General features: G+C 65.0%; 2 protein-coding genes across 2 annotated transcripts; both read left to right on the top strand.

Moving 5' to 3' along the window:
* Window positions 1–6,605: 6,605 nt before the first annotated feature.
* Window positions 6,606–10,369, top strand: PIM2 (Pim-2 proto-oncogene, serine/threonine kinase). The gene is made up of 6 exons (XM_074937461.1): window positions 6,606–6,638; window positions 7,586–7,714; window positions 7,915–7,965; window positions 8,533–8,905; window positions 9,139–9,315; window positions 10,022–10,369. Exons 1-6 carry the CDS (start codon window positions 6,606–6,608, stop codon window positions 10,189–10,191), a joined length of 933 nt encoding a protein of 310 aa, XP_074793562.1. The 3' UTR covers window positions 10,192–10,369.
* A 1,898-nt stretch (window positions 10,370–12,267) lies between these two features.
* SLC35A2 (solute carrier family 35 member A2) lies at window positions 12,268–20,347 on the top strand. The gene is made up of 5 exons (XM_074937914.1): window positions 12,268–12,351; window positions 15,073–15,255; window positions 15,796–15,947; window positions 16,120–16,814; window positions 19,848–20,347. Exons 1-5 carry the CDS (start codon window positions 12,300–12,302, stop codon window positions 19,873–19,875), a joined length of 1,110 nt encoding a protein of 369 aa, XP_074794015.1. The 5' UTR covers window positions 12,268–12,299; the 3' UTR covers window positions 19,876–20,347.
* The last annotated feature ends 263 nt before the right edge of the window (window positions 20,348–20,610 follow it).

The following is a 20,610-nucleotide window of genomic DNA, read 5'->3' as shown; positions in this document are numbered from 1 at the left end:
CGGTCGAGCTGGGGGGGCTGCGGGTCGGGAGTGAGGGTGTGAGGATGGGACGCAGCAGGGAGGGGGGAGTGTTGACCTGGGAATGTGCCCTGGGGAGGGGAGACCTGAGAGCCGGTCACCTGAGCCGGGAGGGGAAGGGGAGGTGACACCTCTGCCTGGGAATGTGGACACAGGCTGGAGAAGGGAGCCGGCTGGGGGGGTTGGTTTCAGTTTGGGGCTGGGTGGAGTGACGCAGGGAACCCCAGGGCTGGGGTCTAAGCTCCCTGCTCCCCCAGAAGGACTTGACTGAGGGGTCCTGGGTGTCCCCACAAGCTCTGTTTTGGACTGTGTTCCTGCTGTCCAATAAACCTGTTTTACTGGCTGGCTGAGAGTCTCAGTGAATCCCAGGAAGAGGGGTGCAGGCCCCGGACTCCCCCACACTCCGTGACACCTGGTGGCAGCGGTGGGATGTACTGCACCCCGTGAACGGCGCTTCCTGCAGTAAGTGACTGGGGAGCAGTAAAACGAAGCAGGATTGACGGGGACCCGGCGTGCTGAAGATTCAGAGAGAGACGGTTTCAGGGGGCGGTTAACCCCTGGGAGTGTGTGACCAGAGAGAAGGACTTTTGCAGTAACAGGGTCCCCCGGGGGATCACAGCGAGCGGTCCCAGGGGCGGAGGAGTCTGCAGCTCGACCCTGGCAAAGAGGTGGTGACCTCAAGAAGGACTGGCACCCTTGGGGTTTTTCCTGGAAACCGTGGACAGCTGCCCGGCCTGCGAGTGGCCAGCCGGGAGATGTACGCTAAACGCCTTAAGAGCGACCTGGTGGAGCTGTGCAGGCAGAGGGGGCTGCGCGTCGGGAGGTCCACCAAGGAACAGCTGATTGCCCAGCTGGAGGAGAGGGATCGCTTGGATGACCCGATCCCTGTCCCGGAGGGAAGCCGCCCGGGGGACGCAGCGTGGGCCCTGGGGCCTGACCGGGCTGGGAGGGGTCAGACTGCTGCCCAGGACATCCCGAGACCCTTCCTACCTAGGCCTGGGGGAGGGGTTGTGGGAAGCCCAGCAAATACCGAGGGCCCCCTGACCCCAGCAGCCAGCAGGGGATCCTCCCGGCGGAGCTCCCCGTCCCTGGAGCGGATGCGGCTGGAATGGGAGAGGGAGAGGAAAATGAGGGAGCTGGAGGATCATGAAAAACAACGTCAACATGAGCAGGAGGAGAAGGAGAGGGAGCGTCAGGAGAAGGAGAAACAAAGACAGCGTGAACTGGAGCTGGCCAGGCTGAGGAGCAGTGGGGCCCCGGCTGCGGTGAGTGCGGGGGGACCCAAGACTGCAAGGAGCTTTGATAAGTGCTTCCTGGCCCAGCGGAAGGAGGGGGAGGACATAGATAGCTTCCTGACGGCCTTTGAGAATGCCTGCGAGCTGCACAGGGTTGACCCTGCAGACAGGCTCCAGTTCCTCACCCCCTTACTGGACCCCAAAGCCGTGGAGGTCTACAGCCGGATGACAGGGCCGGAGGCAGGGGACTATGAACTGTTCAAACAGGCCCTGCTCCGTGAGTTTGGGCTGACCCCCGAGATGTACCGGAGAAGGTTCCGGAGTCAGCGTAAAACGCCTGAGGTCACCTACCTACAACTGGTCAACCGGACGCAGGGATATGCCCGCAAGTGGACAGCGGGGGCCCAAGCTAAAGAGGACCTGCTTGACCTGTTCGTACTGGAGCACCTGTATGAACAGTGCCCTTCCGACCTGAGGCTGTGGCTGGTGGACAAAAAGCTCGCGAACCCCCAACACGCAGGGCGGCTGGCCGACGAGTTTGTGAACAGTCGGTCAGGGGGTAGCAAGGAGGAGTCCCAAAAGAACAGGCCCCCCCCCGATGCAGAGAGAGAGTCACCATGGGGCCTCCCAGCGGGGAAATCGGGAGAACCCCCTCCCAAGGGGAACGCCTGGCGTCGGGCCCCTCCGACCCGCTCGAGGGGACCAACGTGACCTGAGCTGCTATCACTGTGGCCAGAGAGGCCACGTACGGACCCAGTGCCCCGGGCTCAGGGACAGACTGAGCAGACCCAACCTACCCAGGGTTAACTGGGTAGGGACCCAGCTGGACGAGGGGCAGACGGCCCAGGCAAGGGGGGCTGCCAGTTTATCACCTGCTCAGGAGGGAAGAGTACCCCCGGCCAGCTCCGCCAGAGGGCTGGGTGCTCTGGACTCAGGGTGCTCGGTTTACAGGGTGGGTGCGGGGCTGTCCCTCCGGAGAGAGTGCCTTGTTCCCCTCGAGGTGGATGGGAGGAAGGTCAATGGATACTGGGATACGGGCGTGGAGGTGACGCTGGCCCAGCCCGAGGTGGTGGCCCCAGATTGGGTGGTGCCCAACACCTACCTGACCCTGACGGGGGTGGGCAGGACCCCATTCAAGGTGCCCGTGGCAAGGGTACACCTGAAATGGGGGGCCAAGGAGGGCCCCAAGGATGTGGGCGTGCACCACCATTTGCCCACTGAAGTTTTGATTGGGGGGGAACTAGAGGACTGGCCAAGCGACCCCCAGACCGCCCTGGTTGTGACCCGTAGCCAGAGCCGGCGAGGGGCACTGCGACCTGACCCTGGGGAGGGTACCACACCGGAGGCGCGAGACCCTACTCTGGTGGGGAGGGAGCTCCGAGGGGCACGGCTCAGAGAGGCTGAGGCCTCAGACCTGGCCACGGAGGGGGAACCGGGCCCCATCCCTTCCCCAGCCGCTGAGTTCCAGGCCGAGTTGAGGAAAGATCCCTCCTTGCGGAAGCTCAGGGACCTGGCCGACCTCAGTGTGGGACGGACCATGAGGAGAGGCTGCCAGGAGAGGTTCCTGTGGGAGAAGGGGTTCCTGTACCGAGAATGGGCTCCCCCAGGGGAAGGGGAGTCCTGTGGGATCAGGAGGCAGCTTGGGGTCCCCCAGAAGTATCGCCGCAAGCTCCTGTCCCTGGCCCATGACATCCCCCTCGCAGGGCACCAGGGAATCCGGCGCACCCGGCAGAGGTTGCTACAGAACTTTTACTGGCCCGGGGTCTTTACCACCGTCCGGCAGTATTGCCGATCCTGTGACCCCTGTCAGAGGGTGGGGAAGGCCCGGGACAAGGGGAAAGCGGCGTTGAGACCTTTGCCCATCATAGAGGAGCCTTTCCAGAAGGTGGCCATGGACATCGTGGGGCCTCTCAGCAAGACGACCCGGTCGGGGAAGAAATACATTCTGGTGGTGGTAGATTTCGCCACCCGCTACCCCGAGGCAGTGCCCTTAGCTTCCATTGAAGCAGACACCGTGGCAGATGCGCTCCTGACCATTTTCAGCCGAGTGGGGTTCCCCAGGGAAGTCTTGACAGACCAAGGCTCCAACTTCATGTCGGCCCTGCTCCGGTGCTTGTGGGAGAAATGTGGGGTCCGGCATGACTGGGCCTCAGCGTATCACCCCCAGTCCAATGGGCTGGTGGAGAGGTTTAACGGGACGCTAAAGATGATGCTGAAAACCTTTATGAACCAGCACCCGCAGGATTGGGACAAGTACTTACCTCACCTGCTGTTCGCGTACAGGGAGGTGCCCCAGGAGTCTACCGGATTTTCGCCTTTCGAACTGTTATATGGAAGGAGGGTGAGGGGCCCCCTGGACCTGATGAGAGACGAGTGGGAGGGGAAGGCCACTCCCGATGGAGAGTCAGTGGTGGAGTATGTCCTGACCTTCCGAGAGAGACTGGCTGAACTCATGGGCCTGGCCAGGGAGAATCTGGCCAGAGCCCAGAGGAAGCAGAAGGTCTGGTATGACCGCACGGCGCGGGCCCGTGCCTACGCCACCGGGGATCCGGTGATGGTTCTCATCCCCGTGAGAAAGAACAAACTACAGGCCGCCTGGGAGGGCCCGTTCAAGGTCGTCAAGCAGCTCAATGAGGTAAACTATGTGGTGGAGCTGTCGAACCGGGCCCACCACCGCCGGGTGTACCATGTGAATATGATGAAGCCATATTATGCCAGGGGGAATGTGGTGTTGGCCGTGTGTGGACAGTGGGAGGAGCAGGGAGATGACCCTTTAGTAGATCTGTTCCTTGGGACCAGAGCTGGTTCCCCCCTGGAAACAATCCCCCTCTCGGATCAGCTCACCCCTGTCCAGCAAGCTGAGGTCAGGGGGGTGCTGCATCCGTACCGACAGCTGTTTTCCAACCAGCCTGGACGCACTAATCTGACTGTCCACCGGGTGCAGACAGGGTCGCACCCGCCGATAAGATGCTCCCCCTTCCGAGTCACGGGGAAAACTGCTCAGGACCTGGAAAGAGAGGTCCGGGACATGCTGGCTTTTGGGGGTGATCCAGCCATCGGCCAGCCCTTGGGCCTCGCCGGTGGTGCTGGTCCCCAAAAAGGATGGGTCGGTCCGGTTCTGTGTGGACGATCGGAAGCTCAATGCCATCACTGTATCGGATGCCTACCCCATGCCCAGGCCGGACGAGCTCCTAGACAAGCTGGGAGGAGCTCGGTACCTTACCACCATGGACCTTACAAAGGGCTACTGGCAAGTGCCGCTGGATGCAGATGCCCGGCTGAAATCGGCCTTTATCACCCCTCTGGGGCTCTATGAGTTCCTGACCCTGCCTTTCGGCCTCAAGGGAGCGCCGGCCACCTTCCAGCGCCTGGTGGACCAGCTCCTGAGGGGGATGGAGAGTTTTGCCGTGGCGTATATTGATGACATCTGTGTCTTTAGCCAGACCTGGGAGGACCACGTGTCCCAGGTTAGACAAGTGCTGGACCGACTCCAGGGGGCTGGGCTGACTGTCAAAGCGGAGAAGTGCAAGGTGGGGATGGCGAAGTCTCTTACCTGGGCCATCGGGTGGGGAGCGGCCGCCTAAAGCCAGAACCGGCCAAGGTGGAGGTGATCAGAGACTGGCCTGCTCCCCACACCAAAAAGCAGGTCCAAGCCTTTATTGGGATGGCAGGATACTACCGAAGATTTGTGCCCCACTTTAGCGCCATAGCCACCCCCATCACTGAGCTATGCAAGAAGGGGAAGCCAGACAAGGTGGTCTGGACCGAGCAGTGCCAGGAGGCTTTCCGGGCGCTGAAGGAGGCTCTGGTCAGTGGCCCAGTTCTGGCAAACCCAGACTTTGACAAGCCCTTTGTGGTGTTCACCGACGCCTCCGACACGGGACTGGGGGCGGTGTTAATGCAGGAGGATGAAAAGGGGGAGAGACGCCCCATCGTGTACCTGAGCAAGAAGTTGCTACCCCGGGAGCAACACTACGCGGCCATCGAGAAGGAGTGCCTGGCCATGGTGTGGGCCCTCAAGAAACTAGAGCCCTATCTCTTCGGGCGACACTTCACCGTGTACACCGACCACTCTCCCCTGACCTGGCTGCACCAGATGAAAGGAGCCAACGCCAAGCTCCTGAGGTGGAGCCTGCTCCTGCAGGATTACGACATGGACGTGGTCCACGTGAAGGGAAGTGCCAACCTGATAGCGGACGCACCGTCCCGGAGAGGGGGCCCCGAACTTCCCCAGGTCACTGGTCACAGTGACCCCGCTCCGTTCAGTCTCGAAGGGGGGAGAGATGTGACGATGTGACGCAGCAGGGAGGGGGGAGTGTTGACCTGGGAATGTGCCCTGGGGACGGGAGACATGAGAGCCTGTCACCTGAGCCGGGAGGGGGAGGGGGAGGTGACACCTCTGCCCAGGAATGTGGATGGAGGCTGCAGCAGGGAACCTGCTCGGTGGGTTTGGTTTCGGTTTGGGGCTGGGTGGAGGAACACAGGGAACCCCAGGGCTGGGGTCTAAGCTCCCTGCTCCCCCAGAAGGACTTCACTGAGGGGTCCTGGGTGTACCCACAAGCTCTGTTTTGGACTGTGTTCCTGTTGTCCAATAAACCTTCTGTTTTACTGGCTGCTGAGAGTCTCAGTGAATCCCAGGAAGAGGGGTGCAGGGCCTGGACTCCCCCACACTCCGTGACAGGGGGCACCGGCCGAGCTGGGGGGGTCAGGGGGCTGCGGGTCGGGAGCGAGGGGCACCGGCCGAGCTGGGGGGGGCTGCGGGTCGGGAGCGAGGGGCACCAGCGGGGCTGGGGGGGGGGGGCAGGGGGCTGCGGGTCAGGAGTGAGGGGCACCGGCCGAGCTGGGGGGGGCAGGGGGCTGCGGGTCGGGAGCGAGGGGCACCGGCCGAGCTGGGGGGGGCTGCGGGTCCGGAGCGAGGGGCACCAGCGGGGCTGGGGGGCTGGGGGCTGCGGGTCGGGAGCGAGGGGCACGGGCCGGGCTGGGGGCGGGGGGGCTGGGGGCTGCAGGGTGAGAGTGGAGAGCTGACATGTCCCCTGGGAGCCCGGACGCCTGGGTTCCCTCTTGGCTCTGGGAAAGGCTGGGAGCCCGGACGCCTGGGTTCGCTCCCTGCCCGAGCAGTTCCCGAGGCGCAGCCGGCCCCTCGCTGAGGGTGAGGGGACGTGCGAGGCGCCGCGGCGGCTGGTTTGGCCGCGACCGAGCTCCCAGGAACCGGGACGGCTCCGCTCCCGCCCCCGCGCTCCCGCCCCCCCCCCGCGCCCCGATTCCTGGAAAATCACCTCGACGCCCGCCCGCCGCAGCGGCCGGCGGGGCGGGGCATGCAAATGAGGCCGGCGCTGGTTGGCTGGCGGCGCGATGGTCGCGAGGGAGCCGCGCGGCGTGGCGCGAGTCGGTCCGGGGCTGCGCTCGGGGCGGCTGCGGGGTCCGAGGCTGCGGGGCGCGGGGGGGCGCGATGCTGCCCCAGGCCACGGGGGGGCGCTGCTGCCCCGGAGGTGAGACCCGGCCCCTGGGCCCCCTGCTCCTGCCCCTGTCCCCGTCCCACTGCCCCACAGCCCCCTTCCCTCCCTCCCTCCTGCCCCCACCCCTCCCTTCTCCTGCCCTGTGGCCCCCTCCTGCCCCACGGCCCCCTCCCCTTCCCTTCCCACAGCACCCTCCTGCCCCACGGGCCCTCTCCCCTCTCCTCCTCCTGCCCCGCTGCCCCCCTTCCCCTGCCCCAGAGGTGACACCCTGCCCACTGCCCCCTCCTGCCCCACAGCCCCCACCCCTCCCTTCTCCTGCCCTGTGGCTCCCTCCTGCCCCACAGTCCCCACCCCACTGTCCCCTCCTGCCCCACGGCCCCCTTCCTCTTCCTGCACCACTGCCCCACAGCTCCCACCCCACTGTCCCCTCCTGCCCCACGGCCCCCTCCCCTCCCCTCCCCTCCTCCTGTCCCGCTGCCCCCCTTCCCCTGCCCCAGAGGTGACACCCTCCCAACTGCCCCCTCCTGCCCCACGGGCCTCTCCCCTGCCCCACTGCCCCCTCCCCTCCCCTCCACATTCCCCATTTCTCTCCGTTCACTTTCACACCTGGTCTGCCTGTGTCTGTCTCTGTCTTCCACAGCTCCCCCCCCCCTCCCGGGGTCCTGGGGGGGCTCCTCTCCCCTGTATCATTCCCCGGGTCTCTCTGGGGGCCCTTCATCTCCCCCGAGCCCGCCACGCATGCCTGGCTCCCCCTCTGCAGAACTGCCCCTGCCCTTGTCTCCCACTTCATTCCTTGGGCTGGGGCGGGGGGACACCTGGCTCTGGGGAGGGAGTGGGGGCTAGAAGCCAGGACACCTGGGTTCTCTTTTCCACGAGAGTAACATTCTGCCCTCCCCAGGGAAGGACAAAGACGCCTTTGATGCTGTGTATCAGCTTGGGGGGCTGCTGGGGAAGGGCGGCTTCGGGACCGTCTATGCTGGTCACCGGCTGGCTGATGGACTGCAGGTGAGAAAACCGGCTGGCCCCAGGGGTGTGGGGAATGGGGCAGGGGTCTGTCCCCTCTGGGGGGCTCCAGCCCCAGGGCAGGACTGGCTGGCTCAGGGAATGGGGCAGGGGCCTGTCCCCTCTGGGGGGCTCCAGCCCCAGGGCAGGACTGGCTGGCTCAGGGAATGGGGCAGGGGCCTGATCTCTGTCTCTCTCTGCAGGTTGCCATCAAACACGTTGGGAAGAACAAAGTGACCCACTGGTCCAAGCTGGTAAGTTTTGTGGGGAGGGGGCCTGAGGCAATGATTGGATGTGTGTGTGTGGGGGGGTCATTTAGTTTAGGAGCTAATTCCTAGACTCCACTCGTTAGCTCAGGGTGCTCTTGCTGGTTAATTGCTTCCCCTTTGGAAAGCTCCACCTGATGACTCACGCTGAGTCTGTGTCCTGACTGTGGGCCTGGGGAGGTTAACGAGGGGACAAGCTCAGCAAATTCCCATTGGGGTCCTCAAAACGGCACTTAGATCCTTGGACAAGGGTTTATGCAAATTAAACCCAGACTCCTCCTTTCCGATTGGGTCCAAATAAAGGGGGCGGGTCTATGGGCTGAAGGTGCTTTATCATAGAAATCACTACAACCTCTACTGCCCCCTGCAGCACGGCACCCCCCAGCGCCCGGCCGTGACTGCCAGGACTCCTGGGTTCTCTCCCTGGCCCCGGGAGGGGAATGGGATCTAGTGGTTAGGGCAGGGGGAGGCTGGGAGCCAGGACACCTGGGTTCTCTCCTTGGCTCTGCAGCATAAGGCCCAGCCTCAGTCTCCCCCCTTTCTCTCTCCCCACAGCCCAGCGGCCTCCGGGTGCCCCAGGAGGTGATGCTGATGAAGCGGGTGTGTGCCAGGGGCGGGCATCGGGGCGTGATCCGCCTGCTGGACTGGTACGAGACCCCCGAGGGGTTCCTCCTGGTGCTGGAGCGGCCCGAGCCCTGCCAGGACCTCTTCGACTACGTGACGGAGCGGGGGCCCCTGGCCGAGGGGCAGAGCCGGCGCTTCTTCCGCCAGGTGCTGGAGGCCGTGGGTCACTGCCACGCCCGGGGGGTGGCGCATCGGGACATCAAGGACGAGAACATCCTGGTGGAGCTGCACACCGGCCGCCTCCAGCTCATCGACTTCGGGTCCGGCGCCCTCCTGAGGGACTCGGTCTGCACGGAGTTCGACGGTGAGGGGCCCGGACGCCTGAGTTCTCTCCCTGGCTGTGGGAAGGGACTGGGGGCTGGTGGGTTACAGCAGGGCTGGGTGGGAGCCCAGACACCTGGGTTCTCTCCCTGGCTCTGGGAGGGGAGTGGGGGCTGCTGGGTTAGAGCTGGGGGGGAGCTGGGAGCCCGGACGCCTGGGTTCTCTCCCCACCTCCGGGAGGTAGCCCTGCTAACCTGTGTGCCCCCCCTCCCCCAGGCACCCGTGTGTACAGCCCCCCGGAGTGGGTCGGCCTGCAGCAGTACCACGTGCTGCCGGCGGCCGTCTGGTCCCTGGGCATCCTGCTCTACGACATGGCCTGCGGTGACGTCCCCTTCCAGCGGGACGAGGAGATCCTGGCCGCACAGCTCCACTTCCCGGAGCCCCTGTCTGACGGTGAGCGCCCCCCGCCGGGGCCCAGCGCTGCCCCCTACGCCCAGCGCTGCCCCCTACGCCCAGCGCTTCCCCCCGCCGGGGCCCAGCGCTGCCCCCTACGCCCAGCGCTGCCCCCCGCCGGGGCCCAGCACTGCCCCCCTATGCCCAGCACTGCCCCCCTATGCCCAGCTCTGCCCCCTACGCCCAGCGCTTCCCCCCGCCGGGGCCCAGCGCTGCCCCCCGCCGGGGCCCTGCGCTGCCCCCTACGCCCAGCGCTGCCCCCCGCCGGGGCCCTGCGCTGCCCCCTACGCCCAGCGCTGCCCCCCGCCGGGGCCCTGCGCCCCCCTACGCCCAGCGCTTCCCCCCGCCGCGGTCCTGCGCCCCCTATGCCCAGCGCTGCCCCCCTATGCCCAGCGCTGCCCCCCCGCCGGGGCCCTGCGCCCCCCTACGCCCAGCGCTGCCCCCTGCCGGGGCCCTACGCCCAGCGCTGCCCCCCGCCGGGGCCCTGCGCCCCCTACGCCCAGCGCTCCCTACGCCCAGCACTGCCCCCTGCTGGCCCTCTGGGGTACTGCACCCCGACACATTCATCTCCTTTCATTCTTTCACACTCACCCCCCTGTCCAAAATGATTAGTCGGGTGGGGGTACAGCATTGGTGGGAGGGGTCTGGGAGCCAGGAGTCCTGGGTTCTCTCTAACCTCCTTTCTCATTTTTCCCCTGCCCCCCAGGCTGCCAGGATGTGATCCGGTGGTGCCTGTCCCCAGAGCCTGCAGACCGACCCACACTGGAGCAGCTTCTCCTGCACCCCTGGCTGCAGCCCGATCCCCAGCTCCAACCAGAGGAGCAGCCACAGAACCCAGCACCCCCTAGGGGCACCGCTGGCAACAGCAGCTGCTGAAAGACTTGGATTTACCCGGCATCTCCCTGCCGGGATGGGGACCCACCCATGGGGACCACTTCAGCCTAAGGCAGCTGGGCCAGTGGCCAGCTGAGATCAGAGTTGACCTGGTTTTACAGGTGTCTAGACCTGGGGATAGAACCCAGGAGTCCTGACTCCCAGACCCCAACCACTAAGACCCAACTCCCCTCCCAGAACTGGGGAAAGAACCCAGGAGTCCTGTCTCCCAGTCCCTCCCTGCCTCCCCCCCAGTTCTTCCCCCTCCCCCGCTAGAGGTTTGGATTCTGGTCCCTTTCAAGGATCAGCCGTGTCTCTGTAGGTGTAAATACTTGTGTATTGCCATGAGCTGGGCTCCCCTCAGTACCAGCCCATGAGGTGGGGATGAGGTTTGGGGGGCTCTAGCCCCCCCATTTCCAGCCCCTCATACGCTCCCCAAGGTGTGGCTTACTGGGCTGAGACTGAGGTACCTTATCTAAGCTGCTTAACGGGCCCCGATGCAGGGGACCCCGGTGCCAGCGTGAGATTCAGACCAATTCTGTACAGGATTGAGAGGAAGAAAAATCTATTTAAATAAAAGAGGTTTTATCTTTATCCAGAAAATCCTTGTAGAGTCAGTGCTTCCTCTCACTATGCGGAGGTGGGAACCCAGGAGTCCTGACTCTCATCCCTGCCCCAGCTCTAACCCACCAGACCCCAGTCCCCTCTCAGAGCCAGGGAGAGAACCCAGGCGTCCTGGCTCCCAGTCCCCCCTGCTCTGACCACAGGACCCCGCTCCCCTCCCAGGACCGGGGAGAGAACCCAGGCGTCCTGGCTCCCAGCCCCTCACCCACACTAAAGGTGTAGCTCCAGCCAGCACTCCCGGATCCAGCAGTGACGCACACACACTCACCAGGCGTCCCCTACGTCAGCCCTGTATTTACCTGCCCTCCCCTGCGCACACCTGCTGTGACAACAACCGCACCCCAACACCTGCCAGCGTTTCATACCCCGCCCCAGCCACGCTCTTCCCACTCCCGGCTGGGGCTTCAAAGCTCAAGGGGGCGGGGAATGGGGCGGAGGCCTGTCCCCTCTAGGGGGTTCCGGCTCCCATCCGGCCCCAAGGCGGGGACTGGCTGGCTCAGGGGGGCGGGGAATGGGGCGGAGGCCTGTCCCCTCTAGGGGGTTCCGGCTCCCATCCGGCCCCAAGGCGGGGACTGGCTGGCTCAGGGGGGCAGGGAATGGGGCAGGGGCCTGTCCCCTCTGGGGGGCGCCAGCTCCCACCCGGCCCCAGGGCGGGCCTGGCTGGCTCGGGGGGGGCGGGGAATGGGGCAGGCGCCTGTCCCCTCTGGGGGGCGCCGGCTCCCACCCGGGCCCAGGGCGGGCCTGGCTGGCTCGGGGGGGGCGGGGAATGGGGCAGGCGCCTGTCCCCTCTGGGGGGCGCCGGCTCCCACCCGGGCCCAGGGCGGGCCTGGCTGGCTCGGGGGGCGGGACAGGGGGCCTGTGCCCTGTAGCTGACATGGCCGGTCTCTTCCGGCAGCCTGCGGTGCCCAGAGGCAATTACCCCGTCCACGGGCTCCCCTGAGAAGCATCCCGGCCCCCGGCGCCCCCGAACCACGGAGCTGGGGGGCTGGAGGGGAGCCCGGGGGAGGGGTCGCTGCCCCAGGGGTGTGTGCTCTGGGGCTGGAACCCAGGAGTCCGGGCTCCCACCCTGCCCCCACCCCCCTCCCAGCGCCAGGAAGAGAACCCAGGAGTCCGGGCTCCTGCCCCCCGGTCTAACCACTAGCCACCCCTGCTCTCAATGGTCCTCCCACTGGGGCTCCGCTCTAGCCAGCCCCCTTGCACTCTATAGTCCTCGCGCTCCACTCTAGCCCGTCCCCCCCGCTCTCTATGGTCCGCCCGCTCGCGCTCCGCTCTAGCCCGCCCCTGCTCTCTATGGTCCGCCCGCTCGCGCTCCGCTCTAGCCCGTCCCCCCCGCTCTCTATGGTCCGCCCGCTCGCGCTCCGCTCTAGCCCGCCCCTGCTCTCTATGGTCCGCCCGCTCGCGCTCCGCTCTAGCCCGCCTCTCGCGGTGGGGCCGGAAGCGGAAGTGGCCGCGGGGCGGGGTGCGGGGGTTGCCGGGCAGTTGCCACCATGGCAGCGGCGGGGGGGGCTGGCAGCGGCGGGGACCAGGCGGCACCGGGGGGTGAGACCCTGGGCCGGGGGGGCTGGTGGGGCAGGCTCTGGGGGGGGGGCTCCGGGGGCTGGTGGGGCAGGCTCTGGGGGCAGGCTCCGGGGGGACTCTGGGGGCCGGGGGGGGGCTGGTGGGGCAGGCTCCGGGGCCGGGGGGACTCTGGGGGCCGGGGGGGGCTGGTGGGGCAGGCTCCGGGGGGGGGCAGGCTCTGGGGCCCGGGGGGCTGGTGGGGCAGGCTCCGGGGGGGGCAATGGGGGCTGGTGGGGCAGGCTCTGGGGGCAGGCTCCGGGGGGGGCAATGGGGGCTGGTGGGGCAGGCTCCGGGGGGGGGGGGGCTCTGGGGGCTGGTGGGGCTGGTGTGGGGGCTCCGGGGGGGAAGGGGCTCCAGGGGGGAGCTGATGCCAATGGGGGGCTCAGGACTGGGAGGGAAGTGGACATGGGAAGGCGGGGGGTGCCGGGGGGGGCAGTGGGCAGCGCAGAGGGGATGGGTCACTCCTGGTGATGGGGGGGCAGACACCGGTGTGGGTGGGGGGAAGGGTAGATACCTGGGGGGGTCCCTGGCCTTGCGGGGTGGGGGGGAGTTTGTGGGGAAAGGGCTTATGCTGCCGTGGGGAGATGCCGGGGGCAGGGGGTTGATGGGGGAGCAGATGATGTGGGGAGGGACAGACACTGCAGGGAGGGGGACACACTGAGGAACGGGGCGGGGGAGCAGGGGGAGACGCTGGAAGGGGGAGGGGTGGATGCAGGGGAAGGCGGTGGGGGGGGAGCCCTGGGAGGGGCAGACACTACAAAGGGGGGTGGTTGAGACACCGGGACAACATGGGAGCAGTGGGGTCTGGGAGTGGGGCAGGGGGTGGAGTAGGGAAGACCAGGGAATTGCTGCTGCTGAAGGGGGAGCGTGTGGGGTTGGCCATACACATAGGGGGGTGTCTGGTGTACAAGGGGGAGCTCTGGCCCCCATGATGAACGGGGCGGGTTGTACAAAGGGGAGACTCCCTGTAGAGAAAGACGGGGTGGGGAGTGGGATTTCCTGCTCTTCTCCCCACTCGGAGGTGGGATCCAAGGGCCTTGGGAAGGAGCAGCAGAGTCAGAAGGTGTACTTTGGTAGGACAGAAAACTTTTAAGAAGCTGCCGGGGGCGCTGTGCTGCAGGGCGGGGAGCTCGGCAGGGGCCTCTCTCCCCCAGCAGCCAGCGCTGGCCCCAGGGCTGATCTGCGATTCTGTTGGATGACAGATCCCCCTTATGTATCCTTTCCTCAATTGTTGTGCACTGTTATGTGTAGCTGTTCCCCAGCTGCTCCTCCCCAGAGGCAGCTGCGTCTCTGTGCTGTGTGAGCTATTCCCGGCATAGCCGGCCGGATTTCCCTCTTATGGTAGCCCTGGGCCAGCCTGACCATTCCTTGGATTGGAATGCAGTCAAGGGACGGAAATTCCCCACCCTTTTCTCATGTTTCCTGGTTTGACTCCGGACAGGTGTGTGTTTGCTTAGCCGGGTGCAGCAGGAAGCCAGTCGCTTAGCTGCATCTGATTCCCTTCAGCTGATGCCAAAATACCCCCGGGCACCTGAAGTGCTGCCAGTCTGGGTGCTGGTCTTTCATCCAGGGCTCATGAGTTGAAATTAGCTGCAGTCGATCACGCCGGGAAGCAACATTTAGATTGGATTGTGGGCCCACCTACCCGGTGTCCTGCCTCCGACCAGAGAAATCCTTGTCTCCCAGCTCCCAAGAGCTACTTGGTCCCCTCCCCAATGGGCGAAAATCTTTGGTGGTTGTTGACAGTTTCTATTATGGTAGGGTCTACAATCAAACTTCCACTGCGCTAGGCGTTGATTATTTCAATTATGGTTGGGTCGCCGTGCAGATTTCCATGGTGTTAGGGGCTGTACAGACACAGGGTAGAAAGCCCCGTTGCAGAGCTGAGGTTTTTCGTTTCATTGTAACGTCTCTGGCGGCTGAGTGGGGAGCTCATTGGCTGTAAACAGGAGGAGAAAGACCTGGGTGCATCGGGTTGCTGGAGCTGGGGAAAAAGGCCCCGGGGTGTCTCCAGCCAAGATCGGGACATATGAACGATGAGGGCCTCCTCCGGACTCCTGTGTTCTATTCTGGGCAGCCCGCGTCCGAGGGAAAAAAGTGGGCAGAGGAAGGCTGATCGGGGGAGCAGTGAACCGATCTCGCCATGGGCCTAGTTGGCCTAGCTGAGCCGAAAACGCGGGCTGACAGGGGTGGGGGTTGAAGCACCAGGGGAAGAACTACTGATGCTAAGCGACAACCCTGGCACGAGAAGAAATGCGGACAAACTGGCCAGGCAGTGATTGAGGCTGAAAATAAGTGTTGAACCACCTGAGGGAGAGGGCGAGCCATCCCTGTGCAGCGTTATGTGTGGCTGTTCTCCAGCTTCCCTGTCCCAGAGGTGGCTGCATCTCAGCGCCGCGAGCCATCCCCATGCACCTTGTGTGTGGCTGTTTCCCAGCTGTCCCGCCCCAGAGGTGGCTGCATCTCAGGGCCGCAAGCCCCCTGAATGCGTCCCGTGTGTGGTGGAGCCAGGAGGGGGAAGTCTGCCTTCTACATGTGCAGTGGATCAGTGTGCGAGGGAGGGTGTGGGATTTTGGCATTAGGGGATTGGCTGGGTGCAGCATTGCAGGGAAGGGGTGTGTGTGAAAGGCCATGGGGGGTCTGATGGGGAGAGGGGGATGCCAGGCTGGCTGCTCTGGGTCTGACCTGTCCCCGTCCCGGCAGGGAACCATCGGTTGAAGTACATCAGCCTGGCGGTGCTGGTGGTCCAGAACGCCTCGCTCATCCTGAGCATCCGCTATGTGCGAACCCTGCCCGGGGAGCGCTTCTTCGCCACCACGGCCGTGGTCATGGCTGAGCTCCTCAAGGGAGCCACCTGCCTGCTGCTCATCTTCCTCCAGAAACGAGGTAGCGGGGACTGGGCTGTGGGCAGGGGGCTGGGTCGGGGGCGCTCTCCCCTGGCAGGCCGGGCTGGGCACTGGGGGGTGCTGTAGGGCAGGGGGCTGGGTATGGGGTGCTCTCCCATGGCAGTCCAGGCTGGGTGCTGTAGGACAGAGGCTGGGTAGGGGGCGCTCTCTCCTGGTAGGCCGGGCGCTGTAGGACAGAGGCTGGGGAGGGGGTGCTCTCCCCTGGCAGGCTGGGCTGGGCTGTGCGGAGTGGGCAGGAGGCTGGGGAGGGGGCGCTCTCCCCTGGCAGGCCAGGCCGGGCTGTGCGGAGTGGGCAGGAGGCTGGGGAGGGGGCGCTCTCCCCTGGCAGGCCGGGCCGGGCTGTGCGGAGTGGGCAGGAGGCTGGGGAGGGGGCGCTCTCCCCTGGCAGGCCGGGCCGGGCTGTGCGGAGTGGGCAGGAGGCTGGGGAGGGGGCGCTCTCCCCGGCAGTCTGGGCTGGCGGGGGCACCGTGCCGCGCCAGGCAGACTGGTGAGCCGTCCCCGGCGTGCGCTCTGCCCGCAGGCAACATGAAGCAGTTCGCCCTGTTCCTGTACGACGCCGTGGTGCTGCAGTACGTGGATACGCTGAAGCTGGCGGTGCCCTCGCTGATCTACACGCTGCAGAACAACCTCCAGTACGTTGCCATCTCCAACCTGCCGGCAGCCACCTTCCAGGTGGGACCCCAGCCCTGACGCTGGGCTTGATGGGTCCGTCGGTGTGACCGGGGGATACCGGGTGGTGGGTCCTATGTGGGACTGGGGGAGGATCTGTGGGTTGGCAGGCAGTCAGGAGGGGATGCCAGCCTGGCCCCCCGCCGTTCTGACCTGCCTGCCCGCCGCCCCGCAGGTCACCTACCAGCTGAAGATCCTGACCACGGCCATCTTCTCGGTCCTGATGCTCCGCAAGAGCCTGTCACGCCTGCAGTGGCTGTCGCTGCTCCTGCTCTTCTCCGGTGTGGCCATCGTCCAGGTGGAGCAGGGCCAGGCTGGCGGGCAGAGCTCCCCGGGCACAGCCCGCCAGAGCTACGTGGTTGGGCTGGTCGCCGTGGTGGTCTCCTGCCTCTCCTCGGGCTTCGCCGGCGTCTACTTCGAGAAGATCTTGAAGGGCAGCTCAGCCTCCGTCTGGCTGCGCAATGTGCAGCTGGGCATCTTCGGGACCCTGCTGGGGCTGCTAGGCATGTGGTGGGCCGAGGGGGCAGCCGTGGCCGCCCAAGGCTTCTTCCATGGCTACAGCCCAGTGGTGTGGGGCGTGATCCTCAACCAGGCCTTCGGCGGCCTCCTGGTGGCCGTGGTGGTGAAGTACGCGGACAACATCCTCAAGGGCTTCGCCACCTCGCTCTCCATTGTGGCCTCCACTGTGGCCTCCATGCACCTCTTCGGCTTCCGCCTGCACCCGCCCTTCGTCCTGGGGGCGGGGCTGGTCATCGGGGCCGTCTACATGTACAGTCTGCCCAAGGCCGGGCCGCCCCTGGGCCCCCGCAAGGAGCCCACCACCCCGCTGCCCCTTGGCAAGGAGCACAGCGAGCCGGGCTACCCGCCCAAGTCAGTGCTGGTCGAGTGAGGTCTGCAAGGGGGCGGGTTGGGGGGGGTCTCTCCTGCACCCCTTCTCTGGGCTGTGAGCCCCTCCATCTCCCTGAGCCCCCTCCATAGCCTCTCCCTGCCCCGCACCTGCCCTTAACCCCCCACATCTCTCTGCCCCTCCTTCTACCTTGGCTTCCCCCCCAAGTCTCTCTCACTTGATAGGTCTTTGGGGAGAAGCATGTCCCCCTTTTCCACCCCCATCCAATCATTCCACTGCTGCTCCCCCATATAACCTTGTCTCCCTCCAAGCCAGTCACTTTCCAACCCTGCCCCATGTCTGTCCTCCACCCTGCTCCAGCTCAGACCCTGTTCCCCTCTCCTGGGTCAGGATGACTGACACCCCCCCTTCGGCCCAGGAGAGGCATTTAGGTGCACACTACAGGGGGGAGAGATCCTGATTCTCGTCCCCCCAAGCCGCGGAGGTTCGGCAAATGGATTGAGCCAGAGAATTATTTTTGTACGATCCTGAAGCAGCCCCGATGGACGGAGCATCAAGACGGGGGGCGGGAGGGAACCCCCAGGAATGGCTCGGCCGTACCAAGCTGACACGTGGAGGAAGGACTCGCCACCATTCCAAAGGGTGATGGTTCACCCGGGCAGCATAGGAGTGCTGCCCCCTGGATTCCCCACAGCACCCCCTTTTGCTGAGTACTCTCAAGCCCAGCCCCCCAACATGTTAAATCATGGGGGAGGGACTGGGAGCCAGGACTCCTGGGTTCTCTCCCTGGATCTGGGAGGGGAGTGGGGTCTAGTGGTTAAAGCAGAGGGAATGGGAGCCAGGACTCCTGGGTTCTATTCCTGGCTTTAGGAGTGGAGTGGGGTCTAGTGGTTAGAGCCGGGGGGCTGGGAGTCAGGACTCGCTGTCTGTAAATTTCAGCTGAGTCCATCCTCCAGCTCTGTACCTCAGTTTCCCCTGGGTGTTCCAGGACGCTGACCTGCCCTGGCTCCATGTTTCTGTAGCTCTTTGGGGCTCGGCTGGGTGGGAGCAAACGGCTGCGACCTGCCATTAATTACTAATCAATATTTCCCTGTCGGGAGGCGGCGTCCCTGGGCAGGCACATCCCGCTGGCAGTGGGAACAGAGGCCTCTGTTGGTACCACACAGCGGGGAGCAGCCGGTGTGAATGTGCATCATCCGCGGGACTCCACTGCAAACCCCTTCCCATCAGCTGGGGGGCTGGCCCCAGTGACTCTATGGAGCAACGGCCGATGGACATGTTGGGGGCTGGCCCATACCTGAGACGATGAGATACATTTTAAGTGTCACTCTAACCTATGCTGCTGTTGAGGGGTGGGGCTGGGAGCCAGGGCTCCTGGGTTCTATCCCCTGCTCTGGGATGGGAGTGGGGTCTAGTGGGTTAGAACAGGGGGGAGCTGGGAGCCAGGACTCCTGGGTTCAATTCTCAGCTCCATCCCTCTGTCTGCCTCAGTTTCCCTCCCTCCCCCAAAGCCAGGGGGAGTGCTGCTTTGCCAAGGGGCCAGCTGGCTGTGTTTTTCGGGGAGGGGGGCACTCCTGCTGGGGCACTAACATTGAACATAGATTCCGGGTGACACGTTTTGTACGGACGGGGGTGGGGGGTGGTGGTGGTTTTTTTAAACGCCTGTAACCCTGCCGGCCGCTGTCCTGTCTGTGCAGAGCCGCCGCGCGGAATAAAGAGACTGTATTTATTTAGCTGCCGTGCTCGGTGATTGACATGGGGGGGGATGTGTATGTGTGGGGGGTGAGTCCTAGGATTTGTGTTAGTGCAGACCTCTAACCCTACTAACAGCTGGAGAACGGGGCATGTCCCCTCTAGGGGGTGCCGGATCCCACCTAGCTGCAGGGGCAGTTCAGGGGGGCAGGGAATGGGGCATGGGCACCTCCAGGGGGCGCCAGCCAGGTGAGGGGGTCAGGGAATGGAGCACGGGGCCTGTCCCCTCTAGGGGGTGCTGGCTCCCACCTGCCCCAGGGCAGGGACTGGCTGAGTCAGGGAATGGGGTCCGGGGCCTGTCCCCTCTGGGGGACACTGGCTCTGCTCCTGCGGGAAGTTTGCCAGGTCTCAGCCCAGTCCTGCTACAGCAGCTTCCCCCAGGCAGGGAAATACCCGGCCCCCGTAGCTGAGATCCCCCCACTTCTCCCAGGGCTGGGTGCCAAGTGTGGGGCGGGGGTGACCACAACACTGCCCCCCAGCCAGTCAACCCCCCCCCCCCCACAGTACAGAGCCATGTTCAGTAGTGGTCTTATCTCCTGCTGGGGCCCCCTGGAGATTGGGAAGTCTCCATGGGAGGGGCCCTGCCTAGACCTCCACAGACAGTGATCAGAGCTGCCCCCCTCACCATTGGGGCGGGGGCTGCACTGATGCCACCCCCTCCCCCAGCTGAGATCTCAGCCCCTCATTGGGCCAGGCGCTGCCCAGACCCAGAGGGAGAGACATTCCCTACCGCCCACAGCTTCCAGTTGAAATAGACAAAGGTCGTGTTGGCAGCAGTGGGGAAACTGAGGCACAGAACGGCCTTTCCCAGCAGCTCCCAGAGATGGGCCAGGAGGCCGGAGCCCCAGGGAGGGACTGGCTGGCTGGCTGGCTGGCTATGTGGGGGGGATGGGAAATGGACATGGGAGCCTGCCCCTCTAGGGAGGGCCACCTTCCATCTGGCCCCAGGGGGAGGGGGGGAATGGGGCACAGAGCCCCACTGTCTCTCTTGTACTCTTCGCTACTAGCAATGAAAGTGGGGTGCTGGGGGGTAGTTTCTTAATAGCCCTGAGTCCCTACTGCTGGGGGAGGGGGCAGTCATAGGGTGTGGGGGGAGCTGGGGCACTCCAGGGCGCTGCCTCAACTACTGGGTTGTGAGATGGGGTGGGGGAGGCTGGGAGCCAGGACTCCTGGGTTCTCTCCCCAGCTCTGGGAGGGCAATGGGGTCGAGTGGTGGGGGAGGGCTGGGAGCCAGGCGCAGGGAGTCTACCCTCTCTCTGGGCTCCAGCTCCCCAAGTCCAACCATCCCTTTTTCTCTCTTGCAGGCTGGCGTGTAAGGAGAAGGGATCCTGAGTGAGGCAGCGACTGGGGGGCGTGACGGTCACCTCGTCTCCGAACATCCAGCCCCGTCTTCGGCGAGGGGGCCCCTCTGCCCTGCCCCAGAGGTGGCTGCATCTCGGTGCCAGGTGAGGCAGCCTGGGATCCTGCCAGCATCTTTCAGAAAGAAGAGATACAGTGGAAGGGTAGGGCTGGGCGCCAGGACTCCTGGGTTCTCTCCCCGGTTCTGGGAGGGGAGTGGGGTCTGATGGGTTAGAGCTGGGGGGGCTGGGAGTTCCACCTCACTGCCATTTCCTGCTTCACCCTGCCTCAGTTTACCCTTGCGTAAAAGGCAGACAGCCATTCCTAGGTCCCAGAAGGAGATGCGCCCCCTCACAGCGTGGCCAGTCCCCCTCGCTCAAGTCCCCCAGTGCTTGGGGGGGGGGGGACACCCCGGCATGAGTCGCTCAGTATTAATGTCCCTTGGGGCAGCCGTGTGGAACCCCCAGTTTTTATCACTCCCCTTGTGGCCTTTTCTATTTATTATCCATCATGGATTTTGACACTAAGTCACGTGTGTCCTGTCATCTGTGGGGCTGCAGGACTCCTGGGTTCTCTCCCCAGCTGTGGGAGGAGAATGGGGATCTGGTGGTTAGAGGAGGGGGGGCTGGGAGCCAGGACTCCTGGGTTCTCTCCCAGCTCTGGCTCGAGGACCCAGGGAAATACATTTTGTGTGACCCTCACTAGAAATTCAGGGGGTGGGAGAGTTTC

Source organism: Natator depressus, chromosome 23 (assembly GCF_965152275.1).
Source record: "Natator depressus isolate rNatDep1 chromosome 23, rNatDep2.hap1, whole genome shotgun sequence".
Classification (NCBI taxonomy): Eukaryota; Metazoa; Chordata; order Testudines; family Cheloniidae; genus Natator; species Natator depressus.
Note: the sequence above shows the minus strand (reverse complement) of the source record. Positions and strands in the feature narration are given on the sequence as shown.